General features: G+C 37.2%; 1 protein-coding gene across 2 annotated transcripts; it reads right to left on the reverse strand.

The window, feature by feature from the left end:
- Nucleotides 1-328: 328 nt before the first annotated feature.
- LOC124166299 lies at nucleotides 329-25,468 on the reverse strand. Of its 2 annotated transcripts, XM_046543807.1 has the most exons (9): nucleotides 25,296-25,468; nucleotides 24,339-24,479; nucleotides 19,127-20,695; nucleotides 18,312-18,817; nucleotides 14,176-14,454; nucleotides 12,305-13,839; nucleotides 9,323-9,792; nucleotides 2,329-2,605; nucleotides 329-1,492 (listed from the first exon to the last, which is right to left on the reverse strand). In XM_046543807.1, exons 1-8 carry the CDS (start codon nucleotides 25,446-25,448, stop codon nucleotides 2,369-2,371), a joined length of 4,890 nt encoding a protein of 1,629 aa, XP_046399763.1. In that variant the 5' UTR covers nucleotides 25,449-25,468; the 3' UTR covers nucleotides 329-1,492; nucleotides 2,329-2,368. The 2 variants fall into 2 exon arrangements, with proteins under 2 accessions (XP_046399763.1, XP_046399764.1); XM_046543808.1 differs by lacking the exon at nucleotides 14,176-14,454.
- Between the last annotated feature and the right edge of the window lie 1,715 nt (nucleotides 25,469-27,183).

Here is a 27,183-nt window from a genome sequence, read left to right on the forward strand (position 1 = left end):
GGCTGATGCAAAAATATCCAAGAGGTTGGATACCTTCTCCACTATGTACGAAAAAAAGTCCTTGCAAAAAGAAAGGCCAAGTGATAGGAATCAGTTTGATACTTCAGACCTGAGGACAAAAATTGGAATACAGACAAAACTGCAGTCAGTAAAAGCCAACAGGTGTGTGGCAGAACCTCAAAATATGGAGAAAACAACATGATAATCCAGTTTTTCCGTTGTTCTTAGAGGTACAACAAAACAACGAGGTTACTTATCACACTTCCTCTTAAGCAAGCAGTGTTCAAGGACAAAAGTAATAGGATCAAGTTTCACACAAAGTGAAAAATAATTAAAAAAAGATCATTTTATTACTTTCCAAAAGATACATCCCAAGTATGCAGGGATTATTTCAATTACTGCACCATTCATACATATTCAATTCGAAACAAAAAGCACACAAGAATGCCATTCACAGAATCATTGTTAAGGCATCAACTCTCTAAAGTGTATTACTATAAATGAAAATAAATTAGATCCATGAAGAGTAAGGGTTCTTAAATCAGCTAGTAGATCAACTTAGAAAACAATTTATATTTACATAAAATACTGAGGATCAACACCAATGTATTACCATCGTACCTTGTTGCATTGCATGAAGATAATGCTTCACCCTTAAAGTAGACAACTACATCAAACACACTGATTAAAGATAGCTCCTGACTTTTCTTTCAAAAGGGAAAGAGCAGGTTTCCAGACTATTGGAAAAGAATTGACATATAAGCTACTTCAATAAAGTAACTTATATGATTAAAAAATTAATTCCAAAGTCTCATAAGGCAGCATACCTTCCAATAGTTCATCCCAAAACGTAAACATTTCAAAAACCCATTAAGGATAACTTGCATGAAAAATTCTGATCATCTAAATAGTGTTTCAACACTTGAAGATGAAATAATGAACATCATTTGAGCTTCTGAGACCATAACTTTTATGTGTTTTTCTGATAATAAATCAAAATTCAACGACCAGATGCAGTGCATGGTGAATTTGAATCCATTCCAACCGCTTTTCACAGATTTCTACAGCTAAAACATTTCAATCACTTCACTTTCAAAACAAATTAGACAGTGCAGGTCAAAACATTCCCAATCACACAGCAGTTTTCATTCACACACCAGCAATTGTTCATTCACACAAGGATACTGTATTACCCTTTGCAAAACTTTAAATTACCTAGGACAAAGTTGCAAAAGAAGCAATAACAAGAAAACTGGCAACTTGATAAACAAGTATAGACAATGAAAATAAAATGTCGACAAATAGTCATACTCAGATTGATGGGGTCCAGTATAAGAAAGAGTATAACCCAAACATTAACAGCACATTCAAATTATTTTCTAACTGTATTTGATTTCTATTTACATAACACGTATTCCAAACTTAACATCTTGGATACTATTTCCTCCATGGTGAAAACTGGAGAAATCTTCCTGAGTGATAAAATATATTCCTGGAAAAAAAAAGTTGCTTTAGAATGATTGCATTAAACAAGAGAAAAGGTAAACTAAATTCATGTTAAGGTTCACCAACTTCTCGAACACAGGTCAACACGGAAATTACTACATCATACACCTGGATTTATCTTCCAAAGACTCTCTTAACCCAAATCTCACAAGAGAATTGTGTTATCCTATCAGGGTTGGGAGTTATTCTGATTTTAAGAGTTCAAAAATAGCATTTCAAGGCATTTCTGATGGGTGCTACTGCAAACAGAGACTTGATCTTATAAAACTAAGTTGTATTTTCATTTGAGCAGCAGCAAGTATAAAAAAAGTATTTCCTGAAAATGCCCTTAGTTCAATAATTCTGGGGTTGGATAGGAAATTTAACCATATTAGAGCAGAAAGAGGTTTGTTTTGGACATGAGCATTCCATTGATATTTCCACTTAAGTCAACTAATCGCCCTCCGTTTCCCTGCAGGGTACAAATTTCTGTGAGCATACTTACGTACTTCAGAAAAAATTTAATCCTAACCCAGGTTTCCAAAATGGAAAAGGAAGATAAATACTGGCAATTTATGACAGCAATTGACTCATAGAAGCTAAATTTTAGGCCACCAGAAATGATACTTCTTTTTCCAAAAAATGGCCATTTCTAATCTTCAATATTTGAGTATCTCAACATCCGCAGCCAATCTGCAGCTAATTTCATCCACTATTTCAACTCTGTATTAATAATCAGACTACTGTTGAACCAGACTATTATCAAAAATAAGATCTAAGACATTACAGAATTTCATTAATTACATCCTATTTTTTACAAATAACATCTTACTTTCATCTTACCATAAAGTAATAATCTGGTGAATCCCGCATTCTCAAAGAATTACATTTTTGTTTCATGCTGAGTGAGTTTATGACGATGAAGACTTGACCGCTGAGAAAATCTCTGCATACAGTAAGGACATTCAAACTTCTTTTCTCCAGTATGTACAACAATATGCTTTTCCAGGGATGCATAATTACTGAATGACTTATTGCAAATCTTGCACACATTTCGCGCTGGGTTTTGATTTCCATGAGAAGACATATGGCGGTTAAGCTGCACTTGATTTGCAAATACCTAGAAGATAAAAAATTCATACTGGATGAAAATTTGAGCACTTCATTTCTTTTAAAACATGCAGATCATTAAAAGAGATCGGAAAAACAGGAGCAAACTTTATCCACAAATCACAACTCTCATGGGATTTCATTAATGTTTATCCCTAAAAAAACAAACATGGATAAGTATTATGGCTAAATAACCAATCTCAAACTGCATTACAAACAAACCTTCCAACTACGACGGTCATCCAGGAAATAAGTTCTGTTTTTATTCAAGTTTTTATAGGAAAATACTTGCAAGAAATGTTCTTGAATACATGTATTAATTTTCTACAAAATAACTACCTCAGTAGATGTTGTACACCGGGAAATGAGCTTTGCAATCCCCCCCTCATGGTAGCATCCTGCCACTTATTTGGTCCACTTGGTGATTGCTTCTTTCACTTCCTTGTCACTTGTGAAACCTTCACCAGCAAAACCCTGCTTTCCTTTGGTAAACAGACTACAGTCTGAGTCCAGAAAAGGTGAAGTAAGGACTGCAAGGGGGACGGGTCAGAACATTCTCACCAAACTGAACCAGAAGTTCCGTGGTGAAAAGAGGCTGTGCCTTCTCCATGACAGCATGAGGCCGCATGCTGTCATGGAGAAGGCACATACCAGAGGTCATCATTCCTCTTTTCTTGATCTAGATGGCCAGACGAAGCTTCTTCCAGGTCTCTCAACACTGGAAGCATACATTGCTTCTACTTGAGGCAAAAAAATATCAGGAGCATCCCTTTTTGGTCCCAGAAAACAGAGGCACCTCCCGAGAAGACTTAATAACTTGGAATGATTTTGCACTTGGTGGTGTTTTCACTGAATGGATTGCCATTTATTCTCAAGGGTATGGGGTGAGGTATCTAGGTTTCACTTCCAATGATGACGAACCTGAGGAAAATGGCACCTATAATCCTGTAGAAGCCCAAAAATCCACGAGCTGCAGCCAATTTATGGCTCTTGTGCTTGGGCATAGCTCTCTTGGAACCCATTGTGGGGTAAACTTTTCGATGAGCAAGTTTTTCCGAGACTATCTCTTGAAAGATGAACAGTGAGAACTATCGGAAACACTCATGGAGTTTAGCCATGAGCATTTCTCATGGAACTATCTTGGAGCTGCAATCTTCACAAAGATCAATGTTGACTTTTCCCACTTTGTTTGTGTGTGAAAAGCCAGGGTCAATAGGGCCCTTTCCTCATCTAGAGAATATCTTTCCACCTTAAATTCATGAACCCATCCCCTCACCATTGACTCATTCATTTATACCCTCTGCATGCATGGAAACAAGCTGCTGATGAATTTCAACCAAATCAAAACTATAGCCATGAAGAAATTGATCACTACAAGCACAACTCAAGATGGAATAGCCACTAAGGTGGCAGTACAATGAGAAAGGCTTCATTTCAATGGCTTGCAGTGACTCTGTGACACTGCAAACTGCAACACTACTCATCATCACTGGTCTACAATCATAAAATTGGTTTGATGCAGCTCTCCACTTAATTCTACTATCAGTAAATCTTTTAATACCTATGTATTTCTTTTCCTTCTTTACCAGTTCCATATATTTCATTTAAGGCCTTCCATTTCCATTCTCACCATCTACTTGTTCCTTGATGATTGTCTTCATCAGGCAATCATGCCTCAAAATATGGCTTATAACGCTGTTCCATCTTCTTGTCAAGGTTTTCAAGAGGCTTCTCTTCTATCCTACTCTTCTTAGGACTTCCTCATTACTTACTAGTTAGTATATTCATTCTTCAGTAGTACCACATTTTGAAGGCCTCGATTCTTTGCAGGAATAATTCTTGGGTTTCCCACCGCATGTAGATTTGGGTCACAGGTCCCCGGGACCGGGGCCTTTGACCCAAATCTATTAAACAGAACTAATTTTCTGGATTACCCTAGTACATATAACTATTCTACAGTTTTTAGAAGAAAAAAGTCTTGGAGTTGAGTTTGAGAAGGGTAACGTTACACAGAACGTTTTATGGTTGCTGATGACTTTGTAGTGCTTGAAGATATATCTAACAAATACTACAGCAACGGAAGGCTACAGCTAGTACAAATCAATGAGAAAAATGCATAGTAGAATACAAAATAGACATGTTGCATATTCCTGATAAAGTACCAATAAACATAATTATAAATTTCATAACTTTCAGGAAAATTTAATGATTCCCTGATTTTAGCTTGTTCTGTGAAGAGCTAGTATTACCATTTCTTTAAAATTAATCATTTGCCACATAATGAATGTCTATTATGCATTATGCCCATACATTGAAAATAATACCTAATTTACAAAAAAAAAAACAAACATGATCTCCAGAAGCAGGGAATACTGTTAACTGGTTTTTTTTAAATGCAGTCAAAAGAATTTTCTTAATGTAATAAAATATGATTGCTTTTCTCATACACAGAACTTTTATGAATGAAATTCTCCATATTTTCAATTTTGTGAAGATTAATATCTCAGGCCAAACTTGTAAGTGCTAGTTGGTAATATGTGATTCAATTCCTATCCCTTTGAACATATACCCTTTGAGTTTGCCATCATACAACTACTTGGCCCAACTATATGATACCAAATGCTCATTTAGCACTCCAAATTGCCCATTTAGCATGCTGACTTGACACAAGTTTATTCTGAAAAGGAAATTACTCCAGATTGAATAAATTATAATTAATAATAATCCCTTATTATTATTGATAAGGGATTGCCTACTTGCAATCCCTTGTTACTAAGAATAAGGGATTTCCTAAATTTGGAATAATGTACTGGGTTTTGACAGATGTGAAATCTAAATACATATGTTCTGCCTAAATGCATTTCCATATTGTAGCAAAGATGAAGATAGGCAATCAAAACAAGCATTGGGGAAATATATGGTCACTAGATTGACTGGAACATACAAGAATTCAGGAATAAATGTAACTTCTTCGATTATTTGAATTATTTTCCATCGATCCAGCCAGCAGAAAATTTGAAAAAAATGGAAAATTTCACTAATATGGACGATCAGAAAAAAACAGGCGTGACTCCTTCGGACCGAATGAGTATTGTAATCCATTCTGCGCAAGTGCTCAAAAATATCTTAGGCCATACTCTTTCCTATTATCACTCAAAACAGAACAAGAATATACTTTTACTCAGCCAAATGCACTCAGACGACACTATTTCCAAAAGAAATACATATGGAAAACCAGAGAATATCCTATTTTATCACAAAAACAAAGTGGGAGTAGACATGATGTATAGCATTTATCAATTTATTTTTAATTTAATATCAATTTGTTTTACAACTTTTTTCAAATTTAACAGCCACATCCCTACGGACAAAAAAAAAGAAAAAGGTCCCAAATATCACCGAATTGCACCAATAAATTGTCAAATGCATGCCTTCAATGTAATAAAAGATTTTGTAGAAAGAGCGCTGAAAAAATTACTATCCGTCCGAGATATACAACAAAGTAATAATTTTTTAAAATTTTCATATAAATTTTGTAAACCCACTGTTCTTATTGTTAAAATATTAAATACAACTTAAGTATTTAGTGTGTGTATTTTCATTATTAGAAATGTAATTGAGTACTGAGATGGTTTAAGTTAAGGTTAAGATTCATGATTTTAAAAAATAATTGTTATTATTTTTTGACATTGGAAATAATATTAAAAGGTGTTTTTAATTAACTGATTTCACAATTTCTGCGGTAAAACTGAATATTGGATGAAAATGAGGTGTTTTATTTAAAAAAAACCCCTTAGAGGTCAAATGACCCCTAGCCGTCCTTCGACGCAGCGAGAAACTTTCGCCCTCCAAGTATTAATAGCAGACTTGAAACTATTGCCTTTACTCTGAGCCTCCTGCCAATCAACTTACCTGGCAAAACCCTGACAGGGACTAAATCTTACCCCAATGACAAATTTTAAGTGGGTGAGTTCATGTTGAAAATATTATCAGTTCGATGAGCAAATGATAAAAAAGGGAGAGAGCCATATAAGATATTTAGTGAAGCAGATGAGTTAACATTGTTAAGAATAAAGTCACCTTATTGAAGAAAAATATTGCTGGGCCTAAGATTAATATACTGATAATCAGATAGCTGTGTATGAATTTTATCCATACACCTTTGCATGGGAGACTTGGAATTGCAGTTGGACAACAGTGCAGCTGCTACCTGCCTGTGAGAGGAATCCATGATAAAAATACGGAACAAAAAAAATGTGAGTTCAAATTCGGCAAAGCTGTGAAACTGTATTAAGCCTCAAAATTGGAGCAATGCCATCAGCCAACATCTTGAAAACTCAAAGGAATTCCCATCAAAGAGGAGTGATTGGTCGAGGCAGAGAGGTCATGCTCACAAAAATTTCAAAAGAGAACATGTTTCTGAATAAGAGAGAAATGTGCAGGCGTTTTTCAGTGTTTGATACAGAGATGGAAGGACATTGACAATAAACTTTCCCTGTTCTGGCTGGAAAGCATGCCTTGCCATTTTCGATTGCCCAGCTGGAAAACATCTTCCTTTGCTGTGGCCAATGAGGTCCTTCACTTGGATGCAAAATTCCAATTCTTAAAAATAATTTGTTATGGGATGGAAATACAAGTTACAGTAAAAAAATGTCTTCCCAATTAAGTTTTTAACTCATAGGTTTACAATAAGAAAATGCCAAATTGAAGGAAGACATTGCCCAAAAGACTGCAAATTATTAAAAACCAAATGAGGTCAAGTTTTAAGGCCAAGGAGAAGCAGCAAGGTTCCCACTGTAACTAAATAACAAAATTCACGGTTTTTTCACGGTCTGAATGTCGTCACATTCACGGTCTGTTGATACGCCATTTTAGGTGGAAATATTGATCACGTAACAATCATCGGCTGCACATTGACTACAAATTTAATAAACGCGACACGCCGTGAGTGCAAACGCAGCAATGAATGTGCTATATCTTCTGACGTTGACTATCGTTAGGAAAATGCAGGGCCTGGTTGTGAGTGAGAAAATGGAAGTATTAGGGTGGCAGGGAAGTGAAGAAATGTCTCATTTTTCCCCAGGGTTAATGATCACTTTACTGGTTACCAGTCTTCCATTCACAGGTCAATGTGTCGTCATGGCACATGGACCAATAACTGCTCTCCGAATACACGTGTGCAGATAAATGCGTGGACAGTGTCTGCACGTGACTCGGCCATGAAACATGATCGAAATATCTATTTTTTTTCATCTGTCAATCGTAGTTCTACAACAAATTTGGTGTGATTTTTAAGGTTTTATGATGAAATTCATGGCTATTTCCAGGTTTTTTCACGGTAGACTAAATTCACGGCTTATTCACGGTTTTAAGGTTTTCACGGTTGAGTGGGAACCCTGAGCAGTGATCCGCTCAGCAAAACGCTTATTCGTAGAAGTGTTAAAGCTGTCAATCCTATGCAGCAAACAGTTCAAGAAGCATGTGATGGATTGAAAAATGAAATTTTATCTCTCTTTGATTTTCAAGCTCAATTGAATTCAACCAATTAAGGTAGGTTTCCATGGAGTACTAAAGAAGTAATCTGGAAGCCTCCCCTTCCTTTTCTTTAATTCACCGTAAGGCCTACTTCCTTTCAATCTATCTCAAAATCCTATTCTCTTCCTTCCCCTCCCTTGTTTACCTAACATTCTACCCTCTATCACCGATTTCAAAATCCCCTACCTGCTAAGTACTCGCTCCATCCATACCTTCTGTCTCCCCCATATCTCATCTAAAAGTTCTATCCTCACTCACCATGTCCAGTACTTCGTTGTTTCTCCTCCTCTCTACCCATTTCACCTTCTCCATACCCACATCTTGAATGCCTCCAATCTTCTCTTGTTCTCCTTCCTTAGTTTCCACGCATCCGCACCGCAGAGATATACACTCCAGATCAAACTCTTCACCAACCTTTTCTTTACATTCTTACACAACGATCCTCTCAGAAGCTCCTTCCTGTTCATGAACACCTCCTTTGCTAATGCAATTTGCCTCCTGATGTCCTTACTACTGTATCAATTTTCCCCTAATGTGCTGTCTAAATAGTTGAATAGCTCTACGTGCTCAAGATTCTCCCCTCCTACTTTTATCTACAGTCTCATATTCCTCGCTCACGATGCTATACAAAACCGCATTACCTTGGTTTTCTTGTGATTAATCCTCATTGCAAACTCCTCGCGTTGCTCATCTAACACATCCACTAGAGCCTGCACTGTCACCCTAACTTTGCTATTATTGACATAGAAAATCTGTTTAAAATCCCACAATGCTAAAAACATACGTTATTCTTTCATAAGAACTAAATAACTGAAATTCATTAACAATATGTGTATATTTAAAAATCACAGCAAATGCAATAAGTTGACCATGGGATCCTGGTTGGAAAGGGTTGGAGGGCAGAGTCCAATGGCCTGGGTAATGGCCGGGTGCCCCGGTAAGAGTCCCAAATCGAAGGGAAGAGAATATGTACCTGGGCAACTCCTCCTCAAAAAGGAGCTCTGAATAGAGAGGGGCAAAATATTCTCACGCCTCTTGTAGCACAGAAAACATTATCCTTTTGTAGATCACGACAGTTAAAGGTTAATGGCATGATTTCCCTCACTACTGCTCTAATATAATGACAGCGTTTTTAAAGCATAAAATAATCAAAAGTAATGAAAATGAAGATTAAAGAAAAGCAAGAACTCACTTTGTAGCATTCATGGCAGGCATGAGGAAATTCATCAGCGTGGCACTTGATGTGGGCTGCCAACTGCTCGAGGAGACTAAATACTTCAGAGCATCCTGTACAATGGAAGTAGTTCGAAGGGGTACTACCACCACCTTTTTGGGCTGCCACACACTGACTAACATGTTTTTTCAATTCATCCACAAGGCCAAATGCTTGAGAGCAAATTCCACAACGATACACAGCAGAATGTGAGGACATGTGTTGGGTCAATTTATTCCGGGAGGGAAACATCTTTGAACACAGCTCACACTTGTATGTCGCAGCATTTTCTTGATGAAATCGCATGTGTGAGTTTAAGCCATGATAATTGGTGAAACTCTTAGCACACACTTTACAACTGTAAGTCTTGGTTTCACCCATTGTGTCCTTGATGGTATTTTGCTGTACACTTCTGCTGCTGTTGCTGCTGCTGCTACTGATGCTGGATCCTGAAAAAAATGGTAATACCACTTTACAGTCTCATAAAAGCTCAACTATTAGTGCAATCAAATGTATGGGCAGCAGCAAAATATTGAATCATGTAGAACCGAGTTCAAGCTAATTTAAATTATGATATCACTAGTAAAGCTGGATATCATTGCAATCCAAAAATAATTAAAAACTGGACTTATTTTTCCAGCTGCTTCATGTGATAGCTCTACAACTACAAGTGAGTCTCTTTTCAGCCCATTATTTTTATATTAACACTAGGAAGACTGCAACTGTCATTTTGACAGGTAGCCACCACTCCCAATGTAATAATTCCTGCATATGCTGTTGTATGACAGAATGTTTTCCTGAATTTTGATCATTTATGATGTTGCATATTATGCTTGACAAAAATATTATTTTGAGCTGATAGAAATGCAACTTGTAACACCATTCAGTGGTGGTCAATTCAAGGGGAACAGGGTAATCTAAATGCTTCACGCAGTGACTGGTGAAACTGTAACAAATGTAAACAAATACATAGCTACAATTTAAGCCAGGAAACATCAAGCCACGGTAACCACAATATAATTAGCATGAAAAACTGAGACCCACAAAAAAAGCTAAGAGATCTGTTGCAAACAGTATGAATTGTAAATCATAGAAACATTTCTTTGTTAACAACATTTTGCATGATATAGCTATTAAGTGACAATAGAGCCATGAAAGTACTAATTTACAACACTTGGAGCTTGGAATATGAAACCATGTAAGCCAAGGTAACAATTATGAAAATTAAATTAATGGTAAGAGAAAAATTCAACCACACTTGCCAGAAACCAGCTTCTTCACTTCAATGAAAATATTGTAAACACAAGATACTTTCGATTTGACCAAAGCATCAAATGGTCAATGGGGTTGTTCACAAATGAGCAAAATTTTCATTCATTGAAATAATTTGGTGAAGGAAAGGAAAGATAAGTACAACAGATCAAAATCTTTTCCATTCAGCCATTTCTCGTAACCTGAAGACAAGAGAACCCGAAGTTATCGCACACTTATCACAAATTGCTGACACCATTAAAGCTCTGGTTCATTTAAACATTCAGAGAGAGCCTTTCATCGAGAAAAGGAATCACTCACAAAAGTATACACAACAACACCCCAAGTAAGGTCCTTTCACATGGACCAGGAGTGGCTGAAGAGCAGTGACCTGCTTGGTGTGAGTTTTTGACGTCATCCACTTATCTGCAAAAGGGGTGAAGCAGTGGCATAGCCAAGGGGGGGGGTCCGGAACCCCCCACCTCCAAAATATAAAAACGCAATTTTTGTCCTTCATAAAAGAAAACAAAATATTGAAATATCAGGAATTTAAAAAAATGTTTCTTTAACAAATTAAGTTTTTTCGATTATGAAAAGTGTTAAAATTAATTTAAAACCCATTACTTAGGGCCTGGTTTTTCAAAAATTTCCCCCCCTGGTTCTGCCCCCCTCCCTCCCCCAAATGAAATTCCTGGCTACGACACTGGGGTGAAGCAGGTGATTTTTCATTGCTAATACCGCGAGAAATAGGCGATGGCACAAAAATAGAAGAATACTCGTCTCTCTATTTTCTGAACTTTTTCACATCTGACCACTTTAAAAAATTGGTATATGAGTCCGTTACTGTATACTGAGTAATAAAGCAGGAAGGAACATCACTGAGTATTAATGAATAGCTACTTCCGTATCTCTAAATTATCCAATGAATGAGAAATAAGTTAGGCATTACATTTTAGATCACTAGGACTGTGTTCATAATGCAAGAACATTCACACATCGGATTACTTTCTTTGTAGCCTACAGATAACTCAATCTGAAAGTGGAATGTAACAGCATTATCAATTTCTAAATGTGGAAATTAACCAATGACAAATTTTTTCTCCTATAAATACAGAAATCAAGTGCACAAGTCAATTTTAACACAAAATTTAACACAACACAGTATCATGAAAAAGCACTGGACTATGAAAAGGAGATGGTCATAGCGTAGTAAAAGTGCTGTGATTTTTAAGAATGCCAAAAATACCAATCATGAAGCTTTGAAATCAAACCAAAAAAAAATTAGTCATGAGATTGTAGCTATATTTTATGCAATCTAGAGACAAGTAACTTACTAAAAAATGCATGATCAAAACGTTTGTGCCTTTGATTGTGTGACTAATTTTAATACGTGATTAATGACTTTTTTCTGCTCTTTCTCACTTTGTAGAAAATTTCTGAAAGCCTATGGGTTTCATACGTAATTCATCTCAAGGCAGCCCGTGGCTCAGGGCCCTACTCAGCCACTTATTTCATGTACACCAACCGCTGTGCCAGTATATATGTATGCAAAGATCTCTGTTACCATAACATGCATTTCAAATATCAAAGTGAAAACCGGTCTACCTCTAGAGACATAAAATGTAATTCTTCACCTCTATCACTCCTCAAATTTATCAAACTGTTAAAATGTGAGAAAAAATTAAAAAGCATTTAAATGAGAAATCATACCTCGTGGCCGCTCATCAGCATTTTCCATGACTTTCCAAGTTCCATCAAGCTTTTTCACAACAGTCAAACCAACACACGTTTTCTCATGCTCTGTCAGGAGTTCTTTACTTGGAAAAGCTTTGCCACAACTTGTACAAGATACAAAGCTACTAAGATGAGGAATTGAGGCACTTTTACTGCTGACATTGGACTGAGATCCATTTGACCCTTCTTCAGTTTTCACACAGACTGCTGCATGCATCTCCAACATCTGGCCATTAGCAAAAACTTTAAAACAATTCTGGCAGGCAACAAAACCTGATTTAGTATGCACAACAACATGCTGCTTTAACCGTGCCCTATTAGTGAAAATTCTTCCACAAGCAGTACAGGGAATACCCCCACTAACATCCTCAGTGGGTTCAGCTGGTGATTGCGGAACTGCAGCGGGCGAGCTGATTGGTGATGGGGCAACATTTTGAGTGTGATGAAGTTGATGCTCCGTCAGCAGTTCCTCTGAAATAAATGTCTTTGGACACTGGGAACATGGAAAAGATTGTGACTCATGCAAGATCATGTGGCGTTTCAGCCTGGATCTCTTGCTGAAGACCCTGCGACACACGCTACAACTCAAATCGCTGTTAATTCCACGCGGAGGAGCAATCTCATGCTCTTTCTTGTGCATGTTGAGTTGCTCTATGCTGGCAAAGTACTTCCCACACAACTGGCAGGTAATTGGTGCCACTGGTGCCGTCAGGTGGTAAGTAGACATGTGCTGATTGAGTCGAGAACTTCGCGAAAATACTTTTCCACAAATATTACACTTGTGCTCCTTCTTAACGAAAGTTCTCTTAACAGGATGTTGAGAAAGCACGTGGTTTTGTAACTGTATGGAATTTGCAAACATGGCAGGACACTCCTCACAATTCCAAGTTTTGTTGTGATTTGCGAGCACTTGGTGTCTTAGTAATTTTTCTTGCGTAGGGAAGATCTGAGAACAAACCGAGCACACATTTTGCATCACCATACTAGGCTGGTTATACTGGTATGGGCTGTCCCCAAAAGCAGAAGGGCTCTCATGGATCAAAACAGTAGGCTCCATCACATTAATACTTTCTTCAGGAACCGGCTTCAGGTTACCAGCTTTCTGCGGACTTTCCTCAGCACCACTTGAAGAGCCAGGGAGTTCAATAGAATTGACTTTTCCTGAATTAGGCCTCACGATAGTATGACAAACCATGTGGCTTTTCAAGTAGAGGGCATTAGGGAAGGACATGCCGCAGATTTTGCAAACATTCTGTTCCACCTTTGGCTCAACAGGGTTTTTGATTGCAACTGGTACTTTGATGGAGTGATTTTTATGGGCTCTCTTGTGACCTTTTAACCCATTCATTGATGAAAACACTCTAGGACAGAGTCTACAGGGGTAGCGCTGAACAGATTTATTCTGAGGAGCTGGAACTGGCATTGGTCTCTTCATGATGGATGACTTCAAATTTGCCACAAGAACACCTTGTGGGGGAGGGTAGGTGTATGAAGGAATTGTATGTTTGGCCCTGAAAAAATACAAAGAGAAAATTTAAATATTATTCAAGAAAACCTAAACCATGGTGTGGTCTTTAAATTCTATAAAAGGGTCATGACATGCGGCCCAAAAAATAGACTCACAATGAAAATATCAAAGTAAAACTAATCATTAATGAGACAATTAGCTCATTTTTAAGTTATTGGTAATCCTACATTCAATTTCATAAATTTTCTGCTATAGACGTCCAGTCAACAAATTGCATAAAATAAAAAAGAAACTAAACAGATGCCATAATACATGAACTAATACATGGATTTGAAAAAAAAACAAGCAATTTTACACATGAAAAATTATTTAGATTTACTTTATGTGTCTTCCTAGCATGATGTTGGTCTTGAAATCCATTCCACAGAATTCGCAAACTATGCTTGCATCATGGACAGACATGTGACGCAACAGACGGCAGCGCAGGGCAAATTTCTTTCCACAAACTTCACAACCATATGGCAGGTCCCCAGTGTGCACTCCACGATGGAGTATCATCTGGTTTCTTGTATGGAAGGCTTTGGCACAGAATGGGCATAGGAAACGTCTACGACCACCAACAACTCTGGTCAAAATTGTTTGGTTTTCTGCAGGTGCCCTAAGAAGAGTAAAATTTTGGTATGTAATACTTTCCTCGTGAGCTTCAGTAAAAAAAATTCTGCATGATTTCATTAAAAACCTCCACAGATAAAGGAATAGATAAGCTAGCACATGTCCTGCGATATCCTAGACTCTGACAAGTTCATACATCTGCTGTTAAAGATAACAAAATTTTTATTCCACGTGAACATTATCTCAAAATCAAGGTGTGGCAACATAACTACTCATAATTTTGCTATGCACTGAAGCTGGATTCACATGAAATGAAATAAAGTTTATTAGGAACCACTATGCAAAAATTTTACACGACTTCAGAATGATATACTGTTTGAATTTGACTGACACTGCAGGTTATCAATACTTTTGCACCCAAATTGATAGTCGAGATTGGTAAAACTTAATGATACAAGAGAAATTTCCTCATCAATCCATAGGGACCTAAATCGGCCTCACTTTGAAATTTATAATTTGAAAGCAGATTGATAAAAACAATCTTCTGTTAAAAATAAAATCAAGTTTTATCACCTTCACCAGCATGCAACTTGATATATTCCCTTTCAAATAGGTTAGTTTGAATCACACACACCTGCTTTTCTAAAACAAAAACTCTTGACTATTTTTACAACATTACAATATGGTGGGATGATAATAAGATAGAATACACATTATGATACCCTGACATACAACACTAACAGACACCTAAAGAGTATTTTCAAAACAACCACAGACTAGCCAGCAGTGAAACTTGAGGAAACAACTCGAAGAGCACCTTCAAGTATAAGAATTCGATGAGGGACACAACATTACTTCAATCTGGATCAAAATCCTCCAATTTCACGCTGAGTGCTTCAACCAAGAGGTTTCTGCATTCAAAGTAAATTCAAGGGAGTTCCAAGCTAAGGTTAATGTTTTCCCAAGATGAATCATTGAACTGAATGAGCCAATAAAAAATGAAAAATAAGCTCAATGAAGATACCAGATAGTAGCAGACATCATCTGCGATTAGATATACTTAAAAGCAGAATAAACATACACTTTTTTTCCAGCGCCATCATGCAAAAATCCCTTCCTTTAACCCAATAACATTTGAAACAATGAAATAGCATAGCACAAAATTCAGAAAATATTAGTGTAGGTTGACTAGAAGAGAACAGAATTTGATTACCACAGGAATATTTTCAGGATATTTTGTGATCACAGTATCATCAGTTGACACACATGTACAACATACAACAACGACCTGTCAGCACCAGCTGAAGGTAATGCACAACAGAGCTATCTTCAGATTTGCTTGAATGATTCATTAGCAACACTGGGAGAACAGTAAACAATCAAATAAGACGTAACATGCGAATCCACAAAAAAGCCAAAAAGCCACTACAGTGAAAAGAAATTCTAACACAAACCTAATCAACAAATTACTACGATGGATTTCCATAACACAGGAGAGAAACTTAACTGACACCCCAAAGAGATTAAATCTGATCTCAAAAAAAGTACCTATACCCATAGTTATGCTATAAAGTTATTTACCTTCACCAATTCTTAAAATGATGCAAGAATTATCATGTGATAGGAATTTAAAATATAAAGATAAAGGTATTACACATATAGGAACCGCTACTCCTATTCACCCACCCTAATAAACAGTCCGGAGCATAATAGGGGGGGAAGGGGGGAGAGAGAGAGAGAGAGCCCAGAATTATAAATTAAACTTGATGTGGCATCGTATAAAGATATAAAAAAGTTATAAGTAATGTCCACAGCAATTTTAAGCATGGTTTAAACTAGTAAAATAAAGTTTATAAAAGTGAAGAAAAAATTCTTAAAATCCATTTCCTCCCGTGACACTGGCGAACTATTGGTCCCTAGAAAAATACTTAAGAGTATTAGCTAATACATAGTGCTATGTCTGCACGCTATATAAAGATGGAAAATGACTCCAGCTTCTTTCCTTACTACGCAAAGAAATGGTGATAAGAATAATGGTGCAACAGGTTTCCTTAATAAGTTGGCAACCCAGCCATCAGTTCTTCCCTTTTTTTTCTTTACCATTGAGCTCCTCTGTTCATTGCCCATTCTCACTTTGACCATCCGAGTGACACAGATGATCACCCACAACCAACTTCCAAAGTCATCCATATTCCATCGGGACAACTGCCTAGCACTCAGACATCATGAGTGAGAGGAAAGGGGATTTCCACCTGAAAGAGGCCTGCATGGCTCAAGGTAAAGTTATGAGCAACTGCCTCCGAAGTACCGTAAGTTGGGGCGAGTTTGGACGATCGTGCCGGCCCGTACTTACATTGTGTTTTCTTCCGAAAGTCACATTGTTATACAGTGAAATCATGTCTCCCAGACTAAGAAGGATACAATGCAGCATATTGCGTATAAATGCAGCGGATCTGTTGCTCCTCACCGTAATCAAACCGATTAGTTTGCGGCGCATCAGTTTGGTGGAAATTCGTATCGCCAAAAAGAGACTACTTTGCTGTTTGGTAAGTGCTTCCAATTTTCATGAGATTAACTACCTTTTTAAGCTACATAGCTTCACATAACATAAAAAAAATTTCATTTAAATATCATGAACATTGTATTTACTAGAATGCATTATTTGATTTCATGCAGCTCGTGGATGAAATGGTGAGAAACTATGTAAGGGTGATTGGAGGCCGGCGCTTGCGCGTGCATGATGAGCAGCAACTTGAAAAGGCTATTGAGGCTGTAAAATGTGGACGTATGACGCTACGCACTGCGTGCAAAGAATTTGGAGTCCCAAAGTCAACAGTCCATGATAGACTTAAGAGAAATCACCCAAAAAAATTCTGAGGACAAACGTTGCTATCAACCAAAGAAGAGGACCAGCCAACCCTAGGGATTCTGAAATGCGCAGAGTGGGGGATTCCTTTACGTCCCATTGACCTCCAGTTAGTGGTAAAGGAGTATTTAAATAGGTTGGGACGGAATGAAAAAAAAGTTTAAAGATAACTGCCAGGGAATGGAATGGGTGCAGTGTTTCATGGCAAGACGGAGAGAACTTGCAGTGCGACTCGGTGAAAGCATACAAAGGGTTCGTGCATCAGTGACTAGAGAAGTGCTTCTAAAATATTTTAAAAGTTTGGAAGTGGTTCTGGACGGCATTCCTCCAGAAAACATCGTTAATTATGACGAAACGAATTTTAATGACGATCCTGAAAATCTCGTGTGATTGTTAGGAGGGGAGAGAAACACCCCTCTAGTGACGCCCTTTTAGAAACACCTCAGTGTTTTTCTAGGGATCAGTAGTTTGCCAGTGTCACGTGAGGAAATGGATTTTAAGAATTTTTTCTTCACACCCCAATTCACACCACCACCCCTTTATCCCTCACTTCTAGATTGAGTTGGAGGAAAGGGAACTGAGACTCATCTAGCACTCACACGTTTCTGCCCAGACAGAGTGTGACTATGTTTCATGTTCCCACACAGACTACTATACTACACTGCAGACTTCCAATAGGTACACAAATTATGCAGAATTTTTTTCCTACTGTAACTTCTTTTCTTCCTCTGCCTAATTGCCAAAAGTGGTTGCACAAAGCCAAATGACAAAAATTAGAATTCACTTTAGGAATGGATTTCTGTTCAACTACAGAAATATTGTACAAATGTATACAAATGTTACTAAGTTTAACCACTAAGCATGTTTGAGTCAGGAATGATAAATTGAAGAAACATCAATGCATCTTGCAACTGAACTTTAGCATAGCAGAATACATTAAGGTAGTTTCTAAATAAAAACATTACTTAGCAGTCTTCACCTGAATTCAGAAGAAAAGGTAACAATATATGTACTAGACAATAATGCCTTTCACATACCCTTGAGTTGTTTCAGCATTGATATCAGTGGAAGATGGCATTCCTTGTGCCATGGTACCACTATCTACTTCTTCAGAGGCTAGGTTATTTCCTTCATCAGCTTCACCTTCCATTTCTTCCATATCTTCAGGTTCCACTTTTATCCAAGCAGTGCATGATGAAGTATTTTCAGATATTCCATCAGCTTCCTTTCCACCATCTTCCTTTTCTGTGTTCTTCACAGTATCTTCATCATTCTCAATACTTTTCAAAGATGACACAGAAACATGAGAGGACATGCTATTTGAGTTGGTGAGTGCACTGCTACCAGGACGAGCAATGTCTGAAAGAACAACTCTGCATTCCCTGATACTAAACCCTTGTAATCCTAACTTCTTGGCACCATGTTTACCACCTGTCTTCGGCCTTGTTCGTGGTCTGAGAGGCCGCGATGACTCATCAGAGAGTGCTGGAGAATCAACTGGTACATACTCTGAGCCACTACTATAAAATGTTCCACCATCATCCTGAAATGCAAAAAAAATATTCAGCCACTTTGAAATTATACTGAGCAAGTAACTATGATATTCAAATCATACATGAACACCATGTTATTAAATATATAAATGTCAGATTAAATCAATTCATAAATTACTTCAATAGTTGTAACAACAGTCAACTTTACAGAGTGACATAAATGAAAAAACTGGAACAATTGAATTAAGTTGCATTGGAAATTACAGAAGTAAGTAATTGTTGTGGCATTAAGGTAAGTATGACTAATACAATCTTACAATTTGATCTGAACTATTTTAAGTGAAGTAAGTCAAACTCACCCCCATCATATCATCATCAGAAAAGGTTTCCGGCTCACCCGCCTCGTTTTGAACTTTGTCTTTCTGCGAGCTATTCATTTCCACAGATTCAACAGTTCCACCATCATTGGCACTGGCTACCTCTCTCTTCCCATCTTCAATGGAAGTAGTCTGTTCACTTGAAGTAATTTCATTATCTTCATCTTTCATGTGAACATCTTTGGTAGACCCCTGGCATTCCTCGACTATACGTGGCTTCTTCATTGATGGACCACATGTACCTTCTGCAATGTTCACGTCACTACTAGCCTCTTCCCCGAGCCTTTTTCTATTGTTATTTGGAATAGTTTCAACACAGTCGTCAGCTTTCCCACTAAGAGTCAAACTTTTACTCAACGCTTCCTCTAGAATAGACTTCTCTCCTGCCACATTCGTTTCATTAACAGAGGGAGATTTAACCAGGGTGGAACAGTCATTGTTTTCTTTACTCAAACTGTCCATAGATTTACCCTCAGTTTTACTGCTATCACCTTCACCAGCATTTTGTAGCACAACAGGACTGAGAAGTTTAGCATCACAGTGAGTTGAGCTACTAGGAATCATTTCACTTTTCTCTGCAGCTTCACTTTCAATGAGGGAGACTTTATTAACTTCTTCAGTTTCAGAAAATTCAGATTTTTCAAGAGCTGTAATACTTGTGCCACTAGGTGTAACAGGGATTTGGGGAATTGAATTAGGATCATAAGTCAAATCCTCCAGAGACTTCACAGTCACTCTACCTTCAACACAAGGCCTTACATTTTCACTGACTGATTCCGATATGCTTTTGGCCATCGGATCATCACTAATCTCAATTTTCTCTCCTTGCTCCACATTTAGATTGGTTGTCGATTTTTCTGACTCTTTTTCTGACGAATCTTTTTCGATGTCTAGCATTTCATCTTCTTTTTCTTTGCTGTCATTTATCTTATCATCAGAGGTAGCATTGTCGGATGAAAGGGAGTTCAAAAGATTTCCTTCCTCAACGCTCTCATCACCTTCACAAAGTGAACTGTCTATTTTCACATTTTCTCCTCTTAAATTCTCAGTGTCTTGCTTTTCAACGTCTTTTCCATCCCCATCATTTTGCTCATCTCCAGGGGTAGCTTTGCCAGAGTTAACTTGAATCAAAAGGTTTTCATCCTTACTTCCTTTTTCACCTTCACAAAGCGAGTTCTCTTGTTCACCAAATTCTCCACTTTCTTTTATTTCTTCTTGATTTTCCTCTAGCCAGCTAGAAAAATCTCCATCTGATACTGGAGAGCTAAGAGATGGTAATTCATTTTCTTCTAGAACATCTGACACTTTGTTTTTTCCCATGTCCAAGACCGACAATATACTTTCCTCTGACAATGTTAAATCCGAGGGGTTTACCAACGTTTTGTTAGTGCTCTGGTCCCCAGGTAGACCAACATCTTTTATTTCTACACTCAATGAACTGTTTAAGTCTTCACAGCTTCCATCCTTAGAATTATCTTCTTTTTCCACATCTTTCAAATTCTTCCCTTCTTCTTCTGTCTGATGACATTCATCTGTTTGACAAGCTACCTCCTGAAAAGTTTTATATAAAAAAACACAAGATAAATTCATTTCACGCAGTATTTGAAGACTATATTAAAACAGGTCAACTCAACAACTGCCATAATTTCAATGATTTTCAATATAAAAATCTTAATTCCTTAAAAGAGGAATTCCGTGGATTGTAATTTCAACAAACATAAATCCCCTGAAATATTATCATTATACAGACTGCAAAAGGACACAGATTCAGTAGTAAATAGAATACGTAGTTCTTCCATAACCACAGGCTATTTACAATGAAATGGTGACAGGAATAATTTAAAATTGTAAATAAGCAAGTAGAAGATATCCATAGAAATTCAACAAGAAGTGAAAATAAAAAGTACTGAAAATCCTCCTTTTTTTAATATTTTAATTAATAAATCGCTATTTCTAACTAAATTTATCTTATGACAGATGTTATTTTTAACTAAATTTATCTTATGACAGTTATAAGTAGAATCTTTTAGCCACCTACATATATTGGTCCAAAACATATTCTTTATCATGGATAATACCTAAACTATCTTTCTCCTATTTAAACATTACTCTCTTCCTTTTACTATCTCACACAACCAATATCCATCCCGCAACACAGATTTTAGGGGTCGCCCATGTATATGGCATCCATCACTTACTCTACATGTTCCTTATCTCTTCCAACAATACTAGCTCTCGACAATATTCTTCAAAACCACTCACTTTCATTTACCTTTCATCCACCATACCATCCCAATCCTCCTGCTATGCATTGTGACATGAATTTCCTCCATAAGAATTGGAGTGATACTCTCTGTCCCAGTGACCTCCCTCTCTTTCCCACTCTTGTTTCCCATTATACCACACACAATTCTTTTCTTCCACATTTTCAAAAATGTTTGTTTACAATTCCCCAGCGTTCACTATTGCAATGTCTCCCTAAAATCTTCAACCACCTGCCTTCTAAATCACAATTTTTTCATTGCACACTCAAAGCTAGGCAAAGCACACTAGTAGGGTGGTTTCCTATTATTTTTTTATTGCCTAAATCGAAAGATTATTACTCCTGGAGTACGCATTTCACGCTCCTAGATTTTTGAATGACGATATCTAATATTGCGATTAAACGAAAAAGGAAATTTTTTAAGCACGCGAAAACGCGACGGCTAAGTAGGAATGACGGGAAAAGTCCGTGTGATTTCTGGTTCCCGCTGCCGCCGAGTGAGGTGACCTTGAGGCGAGCCTTGAGCGCTGCTACAACGCAGGCTACTAGCAGGTAGCGATTGGCTTAAATAAGGATTATTAAAACCCTATCAAACGAAGGAAACTTTCCGAACTTAGGCAATTTTAATGGGTGCTTATTAAGAGATGTTTCCCTGAGTTCTGTGCCTCATGCATGGATTGGTAATCTCAGACAATGTAAAACTCCTATCTACTCGTATAGAAACTAGGTCCCTGTGACGTCACGTGGAGTGGAATCGCATGGGTGCCAAGATGGCCTTTTTCAAATGAGGTTAAAGCTGACCATTGCCATTCGTCTAAACTGGGAAATCTAAAACCAAATAATTTGTACATATATTATGAAAAACACTGATGGTGGGCAACGAATAGCAATCAATGCATTTCATTTTCTTTGATGAAGGAAACTACCCTACTGCCAATCAGAGCAATTCCAGACTTCTTGGTGAATACTCACCAATGAATATAATGATTACCGGGTGCTGGACTGAAAACTTACCAATGCCATATAATTTATCACATCTTTGACATTGTAGCAAAAACTTTGATAAGTTAAAGGGATATAAACTAAGCAGATAGCTCAAATGTAATGTTGACAGGGAAAAGGGTGGAAAAGCCCCTTTATGAGTGGGACTTTTCACCCCCTACTTTGACAGTTCACCTCCTTCCCAGACTCAACCAACTCAACCCCCCCAAAAACTTTCTGTTCATATTTCTAGGCTGCTATTTGCAGCCCTTTGTCTGCTTGTACCTTTTTACTCATATTTTTGGCAATTTAATGGATTTTATTACTTTATTCTATACTTACTTCTTACATATTTCTATACTCTAATAACGATAATAGTTTTATAACTCCCCTCACCTGGAAACCGTTACTCTATACCACGATGTCCTTACGCGAGATTACCAAAAAAGCACAGATGATGTAAATAAAAGCGGAGATCCGTGAATTTGAATAACCAATAGAAAAATAATACTAAATGTGCTCAGCCATATTTCTTGAAGAACAAACCAATTTTTTTAAAACCTTTCCCTTCGGGAAGTGTCCCAAATTGCACTCTATGCTTCGAAGCTCTTAGGAGTATTGATCCTACCAAAACTCCCCCAACCAGGAGTGTCATGGTTCACCAACAGGTTTGATTATTATAATTATACTAAAATTTAAGTATACCCGGTCTAGCCACAGTGATAACTTTTACGGGAGTCACCCGCAATGCAGAAATTGCACGAAAAATCTACAGGGAAAAAATCATTCACCTTGATCGGGATTCGAACCCGGATCCCCCGATTTCCAGTCGATTGCTTTAGCCAAAACATTATAATGATACAGACTGCAAAAAGAGACAGATTCAGTAGTAAATAGAATTCATAGTTCTCTTTAAGTTCCGTAACCACAGGCTAAATACAATGAAATGGTGACAGAAATAATTTAAAATTATAAATAAACAAGTGGAAGACATCCATGGACATTGGTTGTGTAAGACAGGAAAAGGAAGAGAGCAAGGTTTAATTAGGAGAAAGATAGTTTAGGTATTATCCATGATAAAACGTATGTTTTGGACCATTGTATGTAGGCGACTAAAAGATTCTACTTATAACTACATCTCCTCCTTCTTCCATGGTACAACCACTATTTGCTAACATACAGCACCAATCATCTGAAACCTTTCATACAATATTTAAAGTCGGGTATTATTTCACAGAGACAGGAGAGCCATCTTACAATGAAATAGTTAACATCACGGACTAAGGGCATAAGAAGCAGGATATATAACTGGAAAATATTAATTTATGGGTAATCACTCATTGTAAATGTATATATGTACTAAGGATACAAATCGGATAAGAAAGTTTTCTGTGTGGACATTAAGAACAGGGGCGCAGCCAGGAATTAAGGTTGGGGAGGGCTTAGGTGCAACCGATAACGGGGTTTGTGGGTGTATGGTTAAGCCATCAGGATAAGAGGTAGGTGCAAGATTATTAAATTGCAGAATTTTAAGATAAATTATTCAAAATGGTGAGTTTTGCGGCTTTCTGAGGGATATCTTTTTAATCCTTACACTATTCTATTAGTAATATCAACCCAATTAAATAAAATGGATTAAACTTAGGCATTTCTCTGAGCTCTGGGGGGGGGGGGGGTTTAACCCCCAAACTCCCCCCCCTCGCTGCGCCTCTGATTAAGAATGATGCAATGCAGCATTTTGGCTATCAAATCACATTATAAAATAATTGTTTCTTGTTTAAGGAAATGCAGGTATGATCACGGTTAAAATTATATCACAAGAATAATAAATTTCATTTTACCTGTACTCCGTGTCAAAACACAAGTCTGTAGTTGACCAAAATAATTATCACTATAGCTAATATATAAATACTATACATAAATAATACTAAATATATGGATTATACTCACATTAAGTACCAATTCCAGCGTCGCTGTAGGTCTCAGTTTCTGCTCTGAAGACAGGCACATGTTTTTGAATTTGTAAAATCTTTCTGCCTCATCCGAGCAACTACTGCATATCTGGCTAGGTAACCCATTCTCCACTGCAATCTAATTCACGGGAAAAATATGTCAAACACAACCAATAACAAAAGTTCATTTAATAAAAGCTGAATATTAGAGCACACATAATTACATGCTGGCCGGGATTTAAGTTTCAACGTAGTTGGTACTACATAAACAAAGGCAATAACCTCACATTAGACTCGAAATATCACTGAAGCTTGAGTAAGAAATAAAATACCAAAAACGACAGATTGAGATATCACTGAATTTAACCAACAACTTTGCCCTTAAAATACAATAAGTACAAAAGGCATTAACAATTCTTTCAAGTAAAACGAAGGTTTAATTGAGTAGTAGAACAAAAAATTTACATTGATGTAACAAAACATTATAAACATCAGACAAAATAACACCCCGTCACCCAATGACAATTTAGTCGCAGAACCAAAATTGTTTTCTTTTACAGGAATACTTTGGAAGGAACTAACTACTTTCGCATGAATGAGAAGCAAATGCAATTTGAATGAACTCTGAGAAGTGACTTGACGAAAAATAAACGTCGAAAGAGCATAATTACAAAAGTCGGCTAGCCTTCATTTAAAGAATTCGTGTAATTGCCGAATCGACCATCCGAAATTCCCTCACTTTCACCTATGGCAAATTGCATTAAACAATCCCCACCCGACCGATAACAAGCCTAGATTACCTGTCTGTCCCACACCAAAACAGAAAAATCACCATATAAGCGTCACAAACTGAAAACACATTTCGCACAAATTCACAAAGAACATCAATGAGAAATTATAAGCATCCGGCTATAAAATGTCTAGTAATCAACACAAGCCCACCACCACTACTTACTTCTAATCCGACGCATTTTTTCACGACTGCAGCATAATTTAAAGGAATTGTCTCACTCACAACTTTGAGTAATGAAATTAAATCATCTTTTTCTTCTAAGCAACAACGACAAATTACAGACATCTCTGAGGACGGCGACGGCATTGACGCCATCGCGCCACCGTCAACACTTGCTCACTAGAGCTGTGTCGTTCATGAATGAATCGTTCATTTTGAACGGTTCATTGGCATGAACCGAATGAATCGAAATACGCTCCTCGTTCAAAGGATTCATAAAGAATCGTGTGGTTCATGAAGAATCAAAGAATCATTTAGAATCGAAGAATCATTTAGAATCGAAGAATCATTTAGAATCGAAGAATCATTTAGAATCGAAGAATCATTTAAGAATCGCAGATTCGTTTAAGAACCGAAGAATCATAAGAATTGAAGAATCATGTTAGAATCGAAGAATCATTTGAACAATCGTCTTGAGTAGTGGAAGTATAAAGGTCTTGAATTACTTCGCGGGCCGCGGATGACAGTAGGTCTTTCTAGTCATTTAAGAGCAGTGGCGGATCCAGAGAGCCTCTAAATATCACCATTATATCTTGAGTTTTTTAATGCACCATTATATTTAGAGTTAAAGAAAATAATAATTTTGTTCAGTTGTCGGGGAAGGTTTACTCCCATTCCCCCCCACGTTACCTAGGTTACCCCAGGTACCTAGCCCCCTTCTTGTCACAATCTTGAATCCACCTGCACTGGTTGAGAGTGAATATTCCATGAATTTCTCGCTTATTATATGGAACCTATGGAACTTAACGTTCTTCATCCTCCGACAGTTGATACATAAGAAAACACATCAATAGGAATATACTGAAAAATAGGAATTACTTAAATTCAATGAGACAAGAATAGCAATATTCCTTATTAAATGTTTTGTATAAGAACGGAATATCTAGGACGTATATTTATACTCGCTTGAGAGGTTAAATCTTAATTGCCTCTTCTTGAATTACTTCGTGAAACATTTATTTTATTTTCTATGTCACTATGGTTTCATTAACTAATTTTTTGTAGCATAATTGATTTCATTGCGGTAGCATCATGATCATTCTCTTTTGATGCTAAAAGGTTCAAAGCCCTCTGAGAGACTGACGCATAATGTCAGGTGGCTCGGGCTTTAATTCTTTCTATGAGCAGCTTAAGGTTCGTCGCTGAATTTTCATAAAATATCACTTTTCCTAGAGTTAATATGACAAATGTTATGCCGTTTTACCCGTATGTTGTAGGGGTCGCGTGCGCCATGATGCCTAACAATATTGCTAACACCGCTGTCAGAGGTGTTGCGTGAGTTACCCGGAATAATTTCATGACCACTTTGCTCCCGATAAGTCTTTCTGTTTTTAGGGAAAATTTCTTTATGGTGTAATGCCAATTAATAGAATATCATTTAATAATGAATCACCGAATACGAAGGAAACATGTTTAGTCATATTTCTCGATTATTACCTTAAATTTTTATATGCATATATTCATGAAGATATTCTTACTAATAATTACATACATAATTATGTAAGTTCATGCGTACAGCCTTCAATGTTTTCGGTTAACTCTGGATTATTTCGCTTCATTGCAATCATTTGATTCACATTGTTCGTTTAGCTCGCAGAGTTCCTTTAGTTCACGTTGTTCATTCGGTTCGCAGAGTTCATTTAGTTCACGTTGTTCATTTAGTTCGCAGAGTTCATTTTGTTCACGTTGTTCATTCGGTTCGCAGAGTTCATTTAGTTCACGTTGTTCATTCGGTTCGCGGTGTTCATTTGGTTCATGTGATTCTTTATGAACGGCATGAAAGAACAGTTCATTCACATGAATAGAACCGAATGAATCGAATCACGGAAAT

The sequence above is a fragment of the Ischnura elegans genome, chromosome 1 (assembly GCF_921293095.1).
Source record: "Ischnura elegans chromosome 1, ioIscEleg1.1, whole genome shotgun sequence".
NCBI lineage: Eukaryota > Metazoa > Arthropoda > Insecta > Odonata > Coenagrionidae > Ischnura > Ischnura elegans.